At 43.0% G+C, this 14,553-nt stretch overlaps 1 protein-coding gene and 1 long non-coding RNA gene across 2 annotated transcripts in view; one reads left to right on the top strand and one right to left on the bottom strand.

Annotated features, from left to right (window-relative positions):
• LOC117824808 (calsyntenin-2-like) overlaps positions 1 to 14,553 on the bottom strand; it is a 308,682-nt gene that overhangs the window by 190,864 nt on the left and 103,265 nt on the right. The window contains exon 2 of the mRNA XM_034700272.1: positions 1,785 to 1,907. Within this exon, the coding sequence (XP_034556163.1) occupies positions 1,785 to 1,907 (123 nt within the window). The remainder of the gene's footprint in view (positions 1 to 1,784; positions 1,908 to 14,553) is intronic.
• Positions 1 to 14,553, top strand: part of LOC117824809 — a 320,721-nt gene that overhangs the window by 203,382 nt on the left and 102,786 nt on the right. The window lies entirely within an intron of this gene.

The raw sequence follows: 14,553 nt of genomic DNA, 5'->3' as shown, positions 1-14,553 counted from the left end.
TTTCCCTGCTGTTCCACACCAGTGAGTGTGGTGGCTGAGGAGGATTATTGGACAGGTATGGAGTGACGTAAAAGGCCACCAGGTATTTATTTGGTGTGCGTGCTTGGTCAGTGTTATTTACCTGTTAAATTAAACTGAACTATGCTGTATGCTGTTGCTTTTTCAGGCAAGAACCAGTGGAAAATGTCGTGATCCTACCAATACTTTTGTTACCTTTGATGAATCAAAGGTTGCATATATAAAAGTACTGCTATTTTGAAAGTGTACAGTATCCAAACAGTGAAGATGTGCGGATGTGGGAGGTGATTTCGTAAGCTTGCAAACAAAAGTTTTTTTCCAAGTACTGACGGTCGTGCAATCACCCGTTCTGCAGTGCAACCAAAGTCAGTCAGACCTTTCATGCCTGTGTCTTAGATACACTGTAATTAAATCTTGGTTGCCCTAATTAATGAGGCTTAACCACTACCTGTGCTTCTCCTGCCCTGTCACTCCGCCCCCGCAATTTGTTGCAAGAAGGCAAGATCACTGGATAGCTGTCTCCTCATGCCCTGAACTATGTCTACATGGTTGAACACCACTGTTTCTGTAAGAGCTAAAGAGTGCTGCATTTTGTGTGTGTGTTTATGTGTGGGTTTGTTGGGGTAGCTCTGAGGTCCAGAGGGAGGCTGGTGAAATACGAAAGAAATATGTGGGAAGTGGTGATGAGAGGGAAGTGAGAAATGAGAGCTGAGAGCAGGAAGAAGAGAGGGAGGCTGCCGTTAGATATACTTGTGATGTTAATTTTCTTGCTTATTAATAATTTGGAGACAAATTGCTCTCGGTACTCTCTCTTATAAAATCCAGGAACACCCACGTGCTCCTCCTGTTGCGTGAGTGGGTGTGTTTGGACTTTGCCTATGTGTGGTTGTCAGTCTATCGAGAGCCAGAGGACATATGTTGGTCAGCCAGCTACCCTCCCTACAGTCTCATCATTTTCTCTCTTTCTCCCTGTAGGGTGGCCATTACACTGAGCCCCCTCAGGCCATGCCACAGCGCGCGCACACACACACACACACACACACACACACACACACACACACACACACACACACACACACACACACACACACACACACACACACACACACAAACACACAGAAGCAAACAATGAAACAAATCCTTTTCAGAAGACATTCACACTGAGGATCGCACACACACACTCATCCATCCATCTATCCAGCCCAGCTTGAGGGCCTCTGTGAGGGGGCTCCAGCACCACACAGCAGCCCCATGCTACGGCCTTGGCCACATTAGCACCCTGGCGGGAGATAGGGTGGCTGGGCTCGCCAACTGCCTCCAGCTAACGTCCTCCCACAAGAGCTGGCACCCTTTAGCCGAGCTGGAATGGTCACAAAGTGGGGGGAATCTAATCCAGTTTGACTCCTTCTTTTTTTGCTGCATCTTTTGCCACCACAGGGCTTATTTGAGCCACTTTCCACTCCAAATAAATTTGAAATATGAATCCTGCATGTCAAATATGCCCACTGGGAATTATTGGATTAAAGGTTTGTGGTACAGAGCAAAGTCAATGCTAAGAGAAAAGCTGTGATGCAGCAGTTATAGTACATGAAGCCAATTTAAGCTCCTTCACAGTGATAACACATGACAGCCGTATAGGGTTTATGTCCTTAATGTAAGTATGTCTTGCAGCTATGCTTCCCTGTTTGGATTAACACCTAAGTCATAGCTGGCTGCCTCCAATTCGACCGTGTTGTTTAAAGCCTTTAGTTTAAAATGTACCATACCTGCATAGGGGATCGGGGCATCCTTGTCCAGGGCCACCAGAGGAGGATCCAGCATAACAACATCAGTATTCTCAGTGATCACCCCATGGTACGATGTTTCAATCCACGGCTTGTGTTTGTTCACTGTAGAGACAGAAAGAAATGGGGAAGATGTCAGTCAAATATCTCCACGGAGCTGTTCCCATGCAAAGATATACAGCTTGATTTGCATGTCACCTGAAAAACTATCCTCAGATAAACTTGTGGACTTCGATATGCACAAACAGGAATACATGCATTTTTCATTCGTTTCTTGGCAAACCTCCTCCAGCCAGGGTTTCTGTAAGACATTCTATTTTGCTAATCTCCCCCACTGCCTCTTTTCCTTCTTTTGTTCTATTCTTCTGTCAAACATTCCCCTGCAGGTTTCAAAGCACAGTGCCATGCTTGATCAATGACCACCACTGCGCTGCCAGCAGAGAACTGTATCCAAGGCCGAGTCAAAACAAAGTTCATGAGCTGAGGGCCTCATTAAGGGCCATAATTGAGAAGCGGCCCCCTGGGTTTGTGCGGCACCGTGCCGACCCACTTACCATTTGTTTACCGTCTTATAGTGACAAGAAGAAAGAGAGAGGCAGTAGAAATGAAAGGATTTTTTGTGTCCACCTGGTTTTTAGCTGTGACAGGAAAAGCCACAAATTACAATTTGTCAAGTTCAGGCTCAAGTAGGTGCACCGAACATGACACAAAGCAAGTCCTTAATTTGAGGTTCCCTGAGACTCAGCCTTTCAAAAGAAATATAATGAAATAGTATGCAGTGTAATGGGGATGAAAAGCATAAGCAATAATCACTCTCCATTCAGTGAAAAAGAAAGTGGACTCTAAGTGCTAATCAAGCAATCACCGCAGAGCACTTCAAATTCTCACCGAATGTCAGTAAAAGCCACTCTGCGATGCTTAAATGTGTATTCTAAACAACACAGCCAAACAAATGTTACAGTACATCAAACACATGGTGTGAGAAGACATGGCAATCATTTCATTGTGTTCTCATCACTTGTTTACAGCATGTGTGTGATGATCTGTTCCAATGTGATTTCAATCAAACAAACAGCGACGCATCACTTTAAAAATATGATTTTCAAGAGGTGCCTGAACCCAGGAGGGTGAATGTTGATTTGATTAAAGACAACTCCTTTTGTTTAGAAAGACAAACACTGTGATGTATACGAGGCCTTTTGCTGATTAAAAAATCGGAATGAAATTTTTTCTAATGCGACAGTTCAGAAGATATTAAGATTGAGTTTTTGCCCAAATAAGGACATGACTGACATGATTGACAGGCGGGAACCATAGACTGTAAAAAATATGGACGTAGTATCTGTGACGTCACCCATCTGTTTCTGAGGAGCTGTTTTGAGACCAATCGGCTGCGGCAGCCATATTGCTTCTGTCGAGCCAGTGTGATGTAAAGAGGCGGGCTTTGAGCCTCCTAGCCAACAGCTGCAGTGTTCCCACAGGCAGCTGTGCCTCTCATTGGAAGACTAGTAATCTCAATATCTTCGAAATTGCCGAATTAGAAAAAAAATCACCCCCCTCACAGTGAGAGGACATCGAGAAATTAGCTATTCAGACTACACTCATCTTTTGTACCAGACTGTAAACATGTTTATTAATGCTGCAAAGATCGTCTTTTCCCCATTCATGTGTATGTGACTTCCGGTACTTCCGGAGCCAGCCTCAAGCGGATCCTCAATGAACTGCAGCTTTTAACACTTCCGCATTGACTCATATTTTTAGACCGGAGGTTGCCGCTTGGCGGGAACACATAGCTGTTGGCTAGGAGGCTCAAACCCCGCCTCTTTACGTCACACTGTTTTTGATCAGTTCAGTATTTCCAATATGGCTCCCGCCGACAATTGGCTTCAAAACAGCGCTCAGGAACAGATGGGTGACGTCACAGATACTACGTCCATTATTTATACTATGATGAAAACGCACCATTATAAGGATCACTGATGTATCTTTGCCCCTCCATATAATGTAGTTTCTCTAAGGAAACATACTTTACGCTGCCGGCCTCAAAAGACTTTAACAGACACCACAAATATGCGTAAACTAAAGAACCAAACGCGTAACCAATGTGTAATGAGGACTCTGGTTAACCACAGGACATGAGAGAGACCTGGGGAATACATGTTAACACTGCTGGGATACATATTCATGAGTGTCAGCCCAGAAAGCATGGCTAACAGCCCTGATACAGTCTGAGGAGATCATTTACAAGAGCAGAGAGAAAAGAGCACATTAGTCTATTAGGGTGTGATGCATATGTATGAGTGTGGTAAAACAGCGAGGGGTAAAATGATTCTGAAATCCAACTTTAAATGCCAAATCATGTCGTCTTGCAAAGGAATGTCTTGCTGACATCGCCGAGCAAGAATTTCAAAAGGACACACGATTTTAATGTGTCAACCCTCCGGCTGTTAATGTTACAGCTAAGACGAGACTGGGCTGTATTTTGGAGAGGAGTTTTGTTGACGGTACAGTAGTTAATCCTAGTGAGAAATGATGTACTGTTTCATCAGGACACAAGAAACGTGCTGTAATGAGAGAAAAGTAGACACGAAAATGAGTCAGACAATGAAAAGAAAGCTTAATCTCCTGAGCCAACATGGGACAATAAATATGTAATACAGGATCTCGTGCTGCTAAACCACAGTGCATGACCGTTAAAGAGAAGTCTGAAGCATCCAAGAGGCTTGTCCTTAACTTCATATTCACTCATTGTTAAGCTTTGGGGCCTTCTGACCTCTAAATCCTAGATGCTGCAGTTTGGGCTGCACACCGTGACAAGCCAGTGGACAGTCAGGGTGCTCTTAATCTCTGGATATGGATTTGCATGCAAGTAGAGCTAGCAAATCTGCTTTTAGACAATGTTTCCTAACTTGAACTCCAGTCTTGCTCGTCAGTTTGTTCGTCGTACTGTAAACGAAGATACGTTACGGGAAAGGAAGTCTAGGCGAGAACTCCTTTGTGGCTAATCCCCAGCTCCTCTAAAAGCCGCAATAAGATGGCCGTCGCTCCCAGAGGTTACACAGTCATCAGACAATAGCTGATGGGTTCTGTAATTGAGCTCCCCCAAATGTTCTGTTATCAGCCTTGACAACATTTCCTGCAGTGCACACACAGGGTGCTCCATCTCCCGCTGTAATACAGGAGTTAAAATGGAGGTTCTCTTGTGCCAGGAGATACACAACACATATTACAGAAGTGTCAGGCAACAGAACATCACAATTCAGGCCAGTGATGACCTTTGTGATATCACCACCACACAAGATGGAGTGCATCCTTCCATCAGTCAGCCTGGCACACCATCACGGGTTAATGATGTCTCAAGCCCTTACAGCTTTCTGTGTGTGTGTGTGGGATGGAATGGTTTTTCAGCAGGAGTGATGGGGGCATTAAGGGAGCGTCCACCTCCGGTAATCGCTGCAGTGTCTTGATGGGGTGCCACCCACATGTCAACCCTACCCCCAACACACGTCTGCAGCACATCCAATCCCTGATAGAGAAATACAACGCTGCTGCTGACTTAATAGAATGGGGTCCCTGTATTGACAGATTGAGACATGCCCATGAGTCATTATCACAGAATGGATGGATACGCTCCAAATAATGCAGGAGGTTGCAGAAGGGCAGTGGGGGGCGGTGGGGAGGGCGAGAGGTGGAGGGATGAACGAGCCAGACCATCAGTTCCAGAGACTCCCTGGGGAAGCATTGCAGCCGCTTACCACGATCGAAACCCAAGGCTGCAAGCGCTAATGCCTTGACACTAAGTGATTAGCTACAAACTCCTCCATGGCAACTTGAATCAAAACTAAACACAGTTAATCCTCTAATCAATATGAGGGAACTTGACACCCTGCTCTGCCAAATTTGTCAGCATAGCACTATGCAGAAAGAGCGAGAGAGAAGTTGCTCTCATCGCTGAAAGTCTTCAAGCTTTAGCCTGCTACTCAAATGAAAAGTGCTTTGCGCTTTCTGATTGATGATGAAGTGCTCATCTACAATTCAGCATTCAGGCTCAGGCTTTTAATAGGTGATCTGGTGGGCCTGAAAAAATCAGCAAGCACACACACCTGACAAACCAAACAAACAACCTGAGCGCACCTCCACATGACCCCAATTTTTAAAAGCAAACACCTTTGTTGGCTGCTAAAAGCACTCTGTAAATGGCATGCAATAACCCCTTTTTGTAAATGGAGGAAGGTCGATATACAAGCGTCTTCTCCAATCCTCGTGAAATTTGAGGCCGAACATGAAGAGCAAAGATGCAAGGGCTTTTTGTATTTTGAGCGCATGCAGAGCAAGAATCAAACACATCATTTTCAGTTTCATGTGTTAACAAGCAGGAGAAGCTGCGCGTACAAGATTGTTGTGTTTTCCTATTTAAGACCTGAGCTGAAATTCAAATATCATGACCTTTTGCTACAGTGTCACGCAGAGGGAAAGCAGCAGGGTGAGTTTGTTAACTGGCTTCAAGGCAGACCAGACAAAATTATTTTATTTTTTACAATAGCTGTCAGTGAGCCTGTAACCTTACTTCAACTTAAATAAAAAGGACTGCCTTCCCTGAGGCTTTCTAATGAACTCTGCTTTAGGCGGAGCAGATATGTTTCAGCTAAATTTATAGGATGTAATCCTCATGTTTTAATAATGACCACTTGCTTATAATTTTGTATTTTCACAAATGAGCAGAGTTAAAGGCCACTGAATCATGTTTGTCCCTCAAATCAAATTAATTACAGAGGTGGAGGGAGGCAGTTATCAGACCTGTACAGGCTAATATAATCAGGTTGTGTGACGGCTGAAAGGTGAACGCAGGAGCCCAGCTGCCCTTTACTGCTGGCTGCCGGTCAGCAGGAATATCTCCCTTCGCCATTTCACTGCCAATTAAGCGAAGAGTCGTGGGTCTGACTTGAGGCTCGGAGGATGGCAGAGGCACTATAACGGCTGATTAATCTTTGACCAGGCGACTGTGTGCCACAGTAACTGTGCTGGCGGGTGCCACCTCTTAACGTGCGGGTGCTGCAATCTGAACAGGCCCCAGGGGGGACAGGGAGGGAAGAGAAACAGTTGTAATTAAAAAGATCTCTGTAGGAAATTAAACCCTGATTGATAAGGTCAACAAAAAAGGCCGTGATGAATACATCAGCATAATGAAAAGTAAACGTAGAACAGACAGTTAGCCATTACCGAGACCAACAGGCAATTACAGCTACACAGTAAACTGGGAGCTCATGCCAGCTCGGAGACACCCAGAGATGTCCATCAGCAGGTCACTGTGAATTATCTGGAAACATCTCCCGTCTGCCAACGTGGAGGGATGTGTCTCAGCTCTCTTATTTTTTCCCCCCTGAAACCACTCCATGGTTGCAGTGATCCGTGCCTCCTTTGAACCTCGGAGATCTTTGCAAACTTTAATCTTCTTTGCACTGAGTGCTCTGGCGTCGTGCTTCACAGAGCAAGCTGACAGGAATCATCCGCTGTGAGAGGACTTTATTAAATATAAAAGCCTCTAAGTAGATTTCTCATCTGGATACATTGAGTCCTCAAGTTCCTCACATTGATTCTGACATGAGATCTGTAAGACTAAAGGGTAACACGTGTAGCCTGCGAGCTAATAAAACTGGCATTGCACAGTGAATTCAAAATTTATTTTTACCTTAAAATACGAAGTATCTCTGAGGAAGTTTTTTATCTCTACAGTCTCATGGATATTAGATGTGTGGTATGCCAGTGATATGATGTTGCACTTTCATAGAGTTTGGGGACTCATGGGAGACTGCAGGGATCACAACACCCTGAATACCTTATATATCAAACTGTGAAAAATCTGACTTTTACACTTCCCAAAATGCAACCAAAGCCAGTAAATAAGTAATGTCCACAGCCCAGTGACCACTGTTTATTGACTACTGTGGTGTACGATACCCACTGGGTAACCTAAAATAGGTCTTGATTTGCCTGCTTTCATCTCTGCAGGACATAAAGCCCACAAGAGTCCTAACTTTATTTTCATGGGCAGTAACAAATACAGCAACGTATGAGAAACACTGACAGAGCTAATAAGCCTGCTATAAGTGACGCTCAAGTACTGATACCTGCTTAGATGTGCTAACACAACAGCAGAATGCTATTAACCTAAAAAGCAGGAAGACAGACATCTTGGATGGTTGGTTTGCACAATAAATCACACAGCAGGTGGTGATTGCTTGTTTTTCAGTATTTGCATTAAAAAAAAAATCACAAACACAAACACAACCAAGGGGTCAAGTTGGGGTCTAAACCAAGCGGCAACCTCTGGTCTAAAAATATTAAACCAATGCGGAAGCGTTAAAAACTGCAGTTCATTGAGGATCCGCTTGAGGCTGGCTCCGGAAGTACCAGAAGTCACATACACATGAATGGGAAAAAAAAGAAATTTACAGCAGAAATAAACATGTTTACAGCCTGGTACAAAAGACGAGTGTAGTCTGGATAGCTCATTTCTCGATCGACACATACTGTAGGGGGGGCGGATTTTTTTCTAATGTGGCAATTTCAAAGATATTGAGATTACGAATCTTCCAATGAGAGGCACAGCTGACTGCGGGAACGCTTTAGCTGTTTTGCTAGGAGGCTCAAAGCCCGCCTCTTTACATCACAATCACACGACAGCAGCAATATGGCTGCCGTCTACGGTTGGCCTCAAAACAGCGCTTCAGAAACAGATGGGTGACGTCACGGATACTACGTCCATATTTTATACAGTCTATGGTCTAAACTGAATGGCCTGATACACAGCAGACTTGAGGAGCTGCAGCTGTTGGCACGTCTGGTGGCAACATTTCTATGACCTAGAGGTTGCGACTTGAATGCAACTTAGCGTCTTTCATCAGCACCAACCTGCCTCTTTGATATCCAAATCTTTTTAATTCCCTAGTTTGTTAGAATTTCTTTCAGTAAACCACTCTTCAAACTCTAGGACTAATTTTATGTGTTAAACGAAGTGACTCCTTAAGAAAGTGAAAGGAACACAATGATTTGTGAATGAAATGACGGGTAAAACATGAATGAACTTGAAACCTTGAGATTTGTCTTGAGCCGGATCTTGACATCAAGTGAGAAATGAAGCGATATTTGCAGATTCAAAAAGCAGAAATCAATCCACGGCAGTGTCTGAACTCAATTTTAAAAAAAAAACAGGTAAAAAAACTGATGCTTTGTAGAGTACAGGCAAGTTTGTTACTCAGTCAGGACATTCAGCAAAGGAAACTGTTCCTGCTAAAACACCTGGGTCACACTGAGCAGCCACTCACAGACAGTGACCCCTGACCTCTGCTGTGCTCAATACAGAGACCCTTCTACTACCTTCTCATCTAAGAGCGTGTATGGTGTACATGCAATGAAAACTAAACTCTGTACTTCCACACCATCTTAAAATCAGCTCATGTCCTGCAGGATGTAATTGAAAATCATGACTTGGCCTGAAAATAATTCACCTGTTGCTCCCTGTTTGGCCTTTTTGGCCGGTATGTTGCGGACTCAGTTTCTTGAGATTATGAGCTGTTTGTAGCCCTGGGCGGGGTGAGATAAAGCCGGATCACACAGCGATTTTTTTGAGGTTTGTTGGGGGTGAAATAACCTTACAATTCAGAGGCTGCCCTGCAAGACTCTAGGTGTGTGAGTGAATGTGTAAAATAAAGTATGTAAGCCTGTGCATGTCTGTTTACGTGTCATGCTGCTAGTGGCAGGTTGTGCATTCTGGCCATGATCCCAGCGCCCAGGGCCTGGTGTGTGTGTGTGTTTGGTAGCACTCTGTGGGTGGTGGGGGAGGTTCAGTGGCCGGTTGGAGAGATGAGCAGTGTTGCTGCAGTACCCCATGGCCTCTGAGCCTAACAAATCCAAAGCAGTGACTGCAGACGCTGCCCTGCAAAAAAACACCCAGCAAGTTCTCCGACCACGGTAAACAAAACACACAAACAGTGGAGCTCAAAGGTTTGTGGACAAACAGAAAAAAATCATAAAGGTATATTTGTAGTTCTGCACTACAAAGATAAAAAGAAGGAAACACTGAGGGAGGAAAGCCCTGCCACACATATCAAAGTCAGATTTTATTTGTACCTCAGTGAACAATGGCATTTTTGTTTTGACATTTCTCTCCTTTCTACCCCGCTACATTATCCCTGGAGCAAAATGATAGAGCCTAGACAAAGGTCAGGCTTTTATCATGAGCTTGTTTTCCAGCCACCTTGGCCCAAGTGCAAAAAAATCCTTGTGAGTCAGAGAACATTAGCAAAAGAAGATAGAATGAAGAAAAAGCACTCTACAAATTGTGTTACTTCTGTTGTATGTGAGGGTGCAACCATGTCTCTGTACAGTATGCATTGCTGTACTTTAGGTTTGGGACTTAACCTGCAGAGACAGGAGAAAAGCTGACTGCACAGTCAGTCTGCCTCCCCATTTTATTCCCCCACCACCACCAAAGCCCTTTAGGAAGAGTGAGAAAAACAAAGAGAGGGGGAGGGAGGAGTGTGGGAGTGTTATGCATGAAGGTAAAGAGCAAAAAAAAAAAAAAAAAAGTAAAAGCATCCACCCAAATGACCAAGAGTGGATGTATAGGAGCTGAAATGCACTTTTGGTGCCATTACCCCCAGCTATCATGACCCCTCTTTATCAAATGGCTTCACAGTCACAAATGTTCCCTCTGTGCGTCATTTGAGAGCCATTATCACGGTCCATTATTGTATGTGCAATTTGAGGTATGGCATTTACAGCCTCCAGCTTTTTTTCCACGCACAGGAGCACGTCAAAGAGGTACACCTACACAGGAAAGTATTGACACGTGGATCCTAAAAGGCGAAAATGTACTGAACATCAAACGCCTCGAGCATATAACGGTGAAAAAAAAAAGAAGCAACGAAGGAAACATAACACAATGAGGCTGTGCAGATACGAAAACCCTCATCTATACTGTAGATCTCAACTGATTACAACAGAGTTAAATCACAGCCGTGACAAAAGTCATTGCATTGCTTACGTAAGGACCCACAATGCACTTGTATTCCAGCGTTGTGAACAGTTTCCCAGGTTACATTACTGCTTTCTATCTGATGGCATGTTTATATTTATTTGTTAATCATAACAAATGAAAGTTGGACTGTGTTTGTAAATGGTTTCATTAGGTTGACAGTATGAACTAATACAAAGTGATCTTATAGTTGTAGTAAAAGGTTGTGATAAGCAGCAGGTGAATGAACACAAGTTGTGTTGAGTTGTAAATATCGCTGTCAGGCATTTATGAAATGTTTTAATAGGTTTTTTGATATATTAGGTGCAATGAATTGCATATGGCTTTGCTAAGTATCCTCCTCCCACACTGTCCACACACACACACCCTGGAAAGGGTTGCCAACTTTTTCAGTGCCAAATAAAGGACAAAATAATTTGCTAGGAGCTCCATGCAAGCAGTGTGGATATGATGTGTGAATGCAGTTTACAAGCAAGAGTGTGTCTGATCTATAGACTGTATAAATATTGGACGTGGTATCTGTGACGTCACCCATCTGTTCCTAAGCGGTAATGCTGAACTCAACCAAACTTAGTGTGATGTAAAGAGGCGGATTTTGAGCCTTCTAGCCAACAGCTATGTGTTCCCGCTTGTCAGTTAAGTCAGTCATGTCCTCATTTGGGCAAAACTCGTAATCTTAATATCTTGTGAACTGGCTTGTTAGAAAAAAAAATCCTCCCCATACAGTGTGGCCAATAGAGAAATTAGCTCTTCAGACCAAAGCCGTATTTTGAACCAGGCTGTAAACATGTTTATTTCTGCTGCAAAGATCGTCTTTTTTGAATTGGTGTGTATGTATTTTCCGGTGTTTCTGTAGCCAGCCTCAAACGGACGCTCAATGAACTGCAGTTTATAACTCTTCTGCATTGGCTTCATATTTTGAGACTGGGGGTTGCCACTTGGTCTGTAGTTTTATTAAAACTGTATAATGTACGTTTATATCAATGAACCTCTGCTGACCCTACGTTTTCTTTGCTTCCAATTGCTTGTTGTAGCTGGAAAGTATTTTCTTTGTGCTCCAAACTGAACAACACTCTTCATACATGTAACTCATGTCAGCTGTATTATGGCTTTGTATAGTGTAGGTACTTTTGATGCACATGAAGGGGCCTGAGATTGGATAGAAGGTGTCACTTGGACTACTGTCTGTTTCAGATCTGATGTAGGATCATTGAAGTCGGGTGATTACAGGGAAGTTACCTTAATATATGAGACAAGGGGCGTCCTCTTGGAGACAAATGTACAGCTGGTATAAATGTGCGAGCAGGGCTAAACTCTCCCTTCATGGTACAACAATGTCACAGCACGCCCCCTGTGATTTTGCTGGTCATTTGTGCTAAATTCCCTCAGCTCAGAAGTCATCCACTTTCAATCAATGACATGACTGTAGCATTACAGACGGTAGAGATGCTACCTGTGCAAGAGCGGGCAGAGAAGTGAGCAATTTTGGAAATTGTGGGCTTCAACGTGAACACGATGGATTATTTACTTCCTGATCCATGTTCTTGTGTCTGCTTTAGTCTTCCACAGTTTGTTTGTCCTCTGCAATCAATTTTCACGAGAAGGCATGGCGTTTTTAAACAACTGAGAAGATGGGATTCTGAATGACATACAGCAGAACTTTTCACAAGCTTTTGAAACAGTGACGGGGATAGATAACATCAAACAGAAATGCATCTAGAGTCTAGATGTACCTCACCATGTCTCTGCAGGTTGGTGTATGTGTGTCACCTAGTCGTGAGTGAAGCATGTGTTTCATAGATCCTCTTCACAACAGGTACAAGAGGAGCAGAGCTAGTGGGGAGATCTCATTAACTGGTCACAGATGGTTTTGTTCCCTCAGATGGATAGAAATGAGAAGATTCAATTTGTGCCATATGTTTCTTTTTTCATGTTTATAAAGCTGCTGTGAAAAGTTGAATGATTAGGTCCGTATGAGGCCACCTTTTTGTGATTGATTGATAAAAAATGTGCGTTATTTCGACAGCTCTAGTTTTATATACTTTTTATTGGTAACACTTTAATTGGATAGTCCATTCTTGACACTCTACAAGCTATCAGTAGATATTCAGTTGCATGTCAATAGAGTGTCAGTTGATATTTAACAAGACATGTTCAACTGACAAGTAATATCCATTCAATTAACTAAAAGACTAAAAGTGTATTTCAAGACAGGTTATTAACCAATGTTCAACTAACTATCTGTAGTTTGTCAACTTCTTCTGAGTATGTCCTCCTCATGTATCTCAAACTCATCAAATGAATGACCGTCTACTCTGTCAATAATCTATTGATTGTCAAATAATCATGGACAATCAATAGACAAGCAACTCATGTGTAGTTGACAATATGTTGACTGCTAACATATCTATAGCAATCAATCAACCAATCTTTATTTGTATAGCGCCAAAGCACAACAAGCAGGACAAACTTCCTTTAACAGGCAGAAACCTCGAGCAGAGCCAGACTCGTGTTAGACAGCCATCTGCCTCGACTGAGTTGGGGTTGGAAAGATGGATAGAGGAGAATAATAGAGAGAGAGAGAGAGAGAGAGAGAGAGAGAGAGAGAGAGAGAGAGAGATGAGCGATCGAGAGAGAGAGAGAGAGAGAGCTGAGGGAGAGAGAGAGAGAGAGAGGTGAGAGAGAGAGAGAGAGAGAGCGGGAGAGAGATAGAGGAGAGAGAGAGAGAAGGAGAGAGGGAGAGAGAGAGAGAGGAGAGAGAGAGAGAGAGAGAGAGAGATGGCTATCAACAGACTGTCAGTATGAGCATCTGTTGGCATGTGTTAGGATTATCCAATTAAAGTGAAAACAGATGAAAATAGTACAAAGTCTTTAAGCTATCAACAAAACATGGTAGAGACAAGTTTTGGAAAACAGATCAGGAACATTGGATAAAAGCAAAGTCAATTCTCAACTGTTTTCCTTTTAATTGGATAGACCTAACACATGTCAACAGATGCTGATACTGACAGTCTGTTGATAGCCATCTATAGATATGTTGACAGTCAACAGATTGTCAACTACACATGAGTTGCTTGTCTGTTCATTGTCATTATTATTTGACAATCAACAAATTATCGACAGAGTAGGCGGTCATTCATTTGATGAGTTTGAGACACATTAGGATGACATACTATTGTGCCCTTGATCATATGTTTACATCATACTGTTGGCTTTCAACAGACAGATTTTGAGTAATTGATACTCAACGTAGAAGAACACAAGGACACAATCTATGGCTAGTTAGTTGCATATTGGTTAATAACCTCTGTCTTAAAATGCACTTATGGTCTACAGGCTGTTAGTTGAATGGTTGTTACTTGTCAGTTGAACATGTCTTGTTGAATATCAACTGACACTCTGTTGACATGCAGCTGAATATCTACTGATAGCTTGTATAGTGTCAAGAATGGACTACCCAATTAAAGTGTTACCTCTTTTTTTTTTGCAGAGCAAATGATGAGCCATTCAAATGTCCATCCACACTCATACTCGTGCTTGTGTTTTTTCACAAACAACTTGAATCTGCTCACCTCGATTCCCTTAAGTTATCTTTGTCACACAAATGCTCTGACACTTTTCCAATTTTCATACAAACAGCAGCTCGCTCTGACACTTTTCCAATTTCAGTACAAACAACAGCAGGGGAGCTGCATGTGGAGAAGGCTTCTTGTT

Source organism: Notolabrus celidotus, chromosome 14 (genome assembly GCF_009762535.1).
Source record: "Notolabrus celidotus isolate fNotCel1 chromosome 14, fNotCel1.pri, whole genome shotgun sequence".
In the NCBI taxonomy this organism is placed as follows: domain Eukaryota; kingdom Metazoa; phylum Chordata; class Actinopteri; order Labriformes; family Labridae; genus Notolabrus; species Notolabrus celidotus.
Note: the sequence above shows the minus strand (reverse complement) of the source record. Positions and strands in the feature narration are given on the sequence as shown.